The 5897-nt window shown below is 37.4% G+C and overlaps 1 protein-coding gene across 1 annotated transcript; it reads left to right on the top strand.

Moving 5' to 3' along the window:
* Window positions 1–2698: 2698 nt before the first annotated feature.
* On the top strand, window positions 2699–4794 carry LOC127808833 (F-box protein At1g47056-like). Its single transcript, XM_052347487.1, has one exon. It carries the CDS (start codon window positions 2977–2979, stop codon window positions 4570–4572), a length of 1596 nt encoding a protein of 531 aa, XP_052203447.1. The 5' UTR covers window positions 2699–2976; the 3' UTR covers window positions 4573–4794.
* Window positions 4795–5897: the final 1103 nt, after the last annotated feature.

Raw genomic sequence — 5897 nt, 5'->3', positions numbered from 1 at the left:
AAAACCCTTTGGAAGATCCTTCAAGGGCATCGTCCACTTGACTGGAACCTATTGCGAGCCAGCCTTCAGAAGCCTATCTCGAGCCACCCTTCAAAAGTCTATTGCGAGCCAACCTTCGAAAGCCTATCTCGAGCCATCCTTCGGAATCCTATTGCGAGCCAGCCTGCGGAAGGAACCTTTCGAAAATGTCCTTCAGAAGGAACCTTTCGGAAGCCCCCCTTAGTTTTGCAGCCAAATCTTTGATTGAGTCTCGAGGCTGACGGCATCCACATGCATCCCACTCCTAAAAATTCTAATTGTTGTATTTTAGCAACAACAAGAGTCTAGCTAGCTTAATATGAAATTAAAGAATATATTTTAGATTAGATTTGTTAGCAACTGTAATAAAAAAAAAACACGTTTTCATAATAAAAAATAGTAATGAAATACATAACAATATAATAGGTTTTAAATGCCACTAATATAATAAAAAGTATTACTAACTATTACTATAAATGCAATATTTAAAGTACAGTAAATGTATTTTTTCAGATAAAATACAATTATTACATTTTATTTTTAAACTCAAAATAATTTATTAATTAATAAAATGTTTCAAAACACTATATCTATTACAAACTAATAAAATTATTTAAAAACTAAAAAAAAAGGTAAAATCCACTTTAATCAAAGAACACATTATATAGAGAGGGCACTTTGTAGAAGTGAGCTTTATTAGTTAAATATGTTAATTATCTTAAAATAAATTGATCTCAGATTCTTCATAGTTTGAATCATTTTCACAAAGATTTTTTATAATTTAAAATTGGCTCTAATGATCCTTATGCTTTGAATTTTTTGAAACACACCCTTCCTTAAAAATCGATTGTAACGAAGTTAATTGAACAATAATTAAACTGAAATAAGCTAAGTTAACTAAAATTAAAATACAACTTTGAAAAGTATATATATAGAGAGAGAGAGAAAGAAAGTGAGAAGAATTAGGAAAAGGGTTCGAGTTGTTCTAATTTGAGGTTGTCGATTACAACGAAAGAGAGCAGATCGGGCATATTGTTGTTCATCCTATTCTTCTTAATTTTTATGTGCATGCATATATATATATATATATATAGAGAGAGAGAGAGAGAGAGAGAGAGGGGGGAGGGAGGACTAGAATTGGAACAATGATTTAAGACATGAGTCTAATGTTCTCAGAGATTCGGGACTCTTATTTCACTCTAAAGAAAGAGAGAAAATAACGACGACAAAGAAAAGACGAAGATGATGTAGGTCAGGGGCCCATGACGTTCTCATACCATAATGGTATTGTGCCAAAAAATCATGGTGGTACTATTGCAACTTGCAATTAGTTTTTCTTTTATTAATTTTAATACAAAATATTGATTAAATTTAATTTAATTAACTCATATAAAAAGTAAATCAGGTAGATTTTGGAAGTTAATTTTAAATTAAAATAAATATTCATACAAATAAATTGAATGAAAAAAGATTTTGAGTGTAATTTAGGGCTTGTTCTCTTTACTGTTTTCAATCTGTTTTGAGTTTTTAATTTTTCAAAATATTGAAAATGCGTTCTCTTTTTTATTTTCAAAAATACGTTTTTAAAAACAAGAAAAAAATTTGTGAAGGAAACCCTTTGGACGTTTTCAGTAAAAACACACTGAAAATGCCAAAACACGGAAAACGAATCCAACCCTCCCTTACCCACCGACTTTAGAGACCCACCTATTTTCTCTCTCTCTCTCTTTTATTCTCCACTTTTTCCTCTCATCTTCTGTTCGTTGACCACCATCGCTGAGCTTTTGGCTCGCCGTTTCTTTTCTCCTCTCTAAGCTTCTAGCCTGCCACCACCATCGCCATCATTGTCACTAACCGCTTCCGTCGCGACCACCGCTGTCGACTGCCCCCCATCGCAAACCCTCGCATCGCAACCGATGCCACCACTCATCGCCATTGATCGCCCCCTGTCTTCTTTCTCCTATCTTCTCTTCTCTTCTGGCCCGCCACCACCCACCGTCGTTGACTGAAATGCTAGCATTGCGCTCGTTATCGTCGAACGGCCGAGCATCTCCTCTCCTTCACCATGGTTTCTTCCTGCTTTCTGCGATTTAATTTGTTGGTTGTTTTGTTTTGTTTTATTTTATTTAAATATTAAATTAAATATGTAATATAGTTTTTTGTATTATTTGTTTTAAAAATATTTTTAATTTTTTGGATTATAGTGTGATAATGTTATGTTATTTTGTAATTTATAATTACTTTCTTTTATTTTTAAAATTAAATTATCAATTATCTCTTGAATTATAATTTAAATCTTTGAATCAAATTAATAATGTATTAATAAATATTTATAATTTATTTGAAATCAAATATATTTAACAAAATATTATAAAATAAATTTTCTTAAAATTTCAAAGTAAACGTGTTTTTCAATTTTTTATTTTAAGAAATATTTTTTTAGAATAATAAAAAGAACACATTTTTAAAAATTTTAAAATAGATACTCAAAATATAAAATTAAAAATAAATTTAAAATTCAAAACTAAAATACAAAAATAACACCACCAATTTTAACGTATTGGATGGAGAAACATACTGGGAACCTGAAAAAACATTAGGCGTTATGGGGTGGAGAAGTCGAACCAAGCCCCCGCGCACACGCGAGTGGAACAACGAAGCACATCCCAAATGGCAGATTTGACTATTCACGCTCACCACGTGAAGTCTCCCTCACGTTTATCTCATTTCGTCGTGGAAATTACCAAAATTTTCTACCGACGCCAATTCAAACTTCTCCCAGTATATATGTAATTCCACAAAAAAAAAAAAAAAAAACACAGAAACACAGAGCAGGAATTAAACCTAATTTGAAGTCCGGCCCTGTGCTTCCGATGATGGAAGGAGCGGAGGCGATAACATAGGAGGAGGAATCCGACGCAATCACAATCTCCAATCTCCACTACCAGTCGCCCGTTGATGGGCCAGACGGCTTCTTCTACTGCTTCTCTCCCCACCAATCACAGCCATCGGTCCATTCTTCGATCGACGGCCTCGATCTCTCCGATGCTCGCCGAAGAAGACGACCTCATTGACGATGCAGCCTCCGACGACGACGATTACATCTCCAACCTGCCCGACGAGTGCTTGGCTTGCGTTTTCCAGTCCCTCGGATCCGCCGACAGGAAACGGTGCTCTCTCGTCTGCAGCCGTTGGCTCCGAGTCGAGGGGCAGAGCCGCCATCGTCTCTCTCTCAACGCTCAGTCCGATCTGCTCTCGCTGGTCCCATCTCTGTTCTCTAGATTCGATGCGGTCACGAAACTCGCTCTCAAATGCGACCGGAGATCCATCAGCATCGGCGACGAGGCTCTCATTCTTATCTCCCTTCGTTGCCGGAACCTCACTCGCTTGAAGCTTCGTGCTTGCCGAGAACTGACCGACGCCGGTATGGCGGTTTTCGCTAACAATTGCAAGGGCTTGAAGAAGCTCTCGTGCGGATCGTGCACGTTTGGTTCCAAAGGCATGAACGCCGTGCTCGATAATTGCTCGTCCCTTGAGGAGTTGTCGGTGAAGCGGCTACGAGGCATTACGGACGGAACAGTATCGGAGCCGATCAGGCCTGGCGTGGCCGCATCATCTCTCAAAACCATTTGCTTAAAGGAGCTTTACAATGGTCAGTGTTTTGGTCCCCTTATAATCGGTTCGAAAAATTTGCGGACGCTAAAACTTTTCAGGTGCTCCGGGGATTGGGATAAGCTTCTGGAGGTAATCGCGGATCGAGTCACGGGTATGGTTGAAATTCATCTCGAGAGGCTTCGGGTTAGCGATATCGGCCTTGCAGCAATATCTAATTGTTTGAATCTTGAAATCCTGCACCTTGTGAAGACCCCCGACTGCACAAACGTTGGGCTTAAGTCAGTCGCCAAAAACTGCAATCTTATAAGGAGGCTTCACATTGATGGATGGAAGACAAATTGGATAAGCGATGATGGTCTAATAGCTGTCGCTAAACACTGCCCTAATCTTCAGGAGCTGGTTCTCATTGGTGTAAATCCTACGAGATTAAGTCTAGAGTTACTGGCCACGAATTGCCAAAATCTAGAGCGGTTGGCATTGTGTGGAAGTGAGACTGTAGGCGATGATGAGATTTCTTGCATTGCTGCCAAATGCATTGCATTGAAGAAGCTCTGTATCAAGAATTGTCCGGTGTCAGATCATGGTATGGAAGCACTTGCAGGTGGTTGCCCTAATTTGATAAAGGTGAAGGTGAAGAAGTGCAGATTAGTGACCTGTGAGGGTGCGGATTCGTTAAGGGCAAGTAGGGGATCAATTGCTGTCAATTTGGATACTGGTGAGCCTGAACATCAGGAACTTAATACTGGTGAAACTGGCGCCAGAGAAGATGGTTTAGCAATGCCACCAGTGGCTCTCCAAGGTGGGGCTGCTAATACTCTACAAAACACTACTGGCCGATCATCGTTCAAGTCAAGATTAGGCCTTATTGCAGGGAGGAATATAGTTGCTAGCACTCTCAGAAGGTGGTCAAGTTTTAGTAGCAGTTCTCGCAATAGTTAGGCAACTAAATGGAACCAAAGAAACACATTTATCTGGTCATGTTATTTTGCATTGTATTTATCTACTGCAATCTCTGTATTTAATTTGTGTGCTGTTTGTTGGCTACTCGTTTGAGTGTTCGCAGATGGTTTTAAGCCGCATGTTTGAATGTGCTGATTACAATTTATGCTCATGCATACATTTATATCTGAGATAAAATGGTGCTATTTCTTAGTTTTGTAATCATTGTTTTAATGATGGTTTAAAATATATAATAGGAAGGATATGCTGTAGCTTTGGTTTGAGATTTTATTAGTTCATTCCATTTGAAAGCAGGTTGTGTTATGTAGTTTTGCATATTATTGATTTCTTGTAATTTAATTAGGGAAGTAGCCAAGCTGATATTATACATGCTAATGAGTTCATTAAGTTTGAAAGCTTAATATGTTGTTCAATGTTGTCTATTACTGAAAGTAGCCAAGATAGGCATCATGGATGCTTATTATATCTAGGCAATAAAAATTCTCATATCTTATGACGTAAGCTAGAAGATTTTGAAAGGGTTAGCACCAATGTAACAGAATACCTATGCTTTTTTCTTTTTTCTTGCCAAAATGTTTGTGTATTGACTTTATTTGGTGGAAAAATGCCATAACTTGCATTACTGCTCTTTGTATTATTGGTAAATTGGATATTCTAATGGGGAATTTAAATATCCATCGTCATAAGCAAGCATGCTTAAAGTTCTTATCATGTTCTTGCCAGTGCTTTCTTTCATATGTTGAATTTGTTGTTTGTATTGTGCATCATTAGCTGCAAGCTAATAGCTAATAGAGGTAAGATGATAAGCCAGTGAATTGGATTGGGTGAAATAAATATGATAATTAATATGATTGCACTTTATTTTAGAGCACTAAAGCTCTGTGCTGTTATTGTGAATAGGAGCTATGGAGCTCTTATATGTGGCTTCATCATGTTATGGTAAATTTTGTTAAATGGCATGGTTACACAACCAAATTAACCTATAAAATTCCAAGTTACTTAAATGTTGTTATTGGCTGAATTGATAAATGAATTTTAACCTTGAAGCTGAATCAGCCATCTCTATCGTTTATCTCTGGATTGGTCCCCTTTCCTTGATGGTTTTAGTTATGTTATTTGGTACACCCAGTCACAGAGACAAGCTGTGCTCTTACTTATTGAAAGTTGGGATATCTCTTGCTTCACTATTTGGACTTGCCACATAGAAGATGCATTCTCTTGCTGTTATTCTGCTGAAGTAATTGACAGTAGGCTGTTTTTGATATACAAGATTCGGTAGATAACCTTTTCTTCATTATCAAACT

Source organism: Diospyros lotus, chromosome 8 (assembly GCF_014633365.1).
Source record: "Diospyros lotus cultivar Yz01 chromosome 8, ASM1463336v1, whole genome shotgun sequence".
NCBI lineage: Eukaryota > Viridiplantae > Streptophyta > Magnoliopsida > Ericales > Ebenaceae > Diospyros > Diospyros lotus.
Note: the sequence above shows the minus strand (reverse complement) of the source record. Positions and strands in the feature narration are given on the sequence as shown.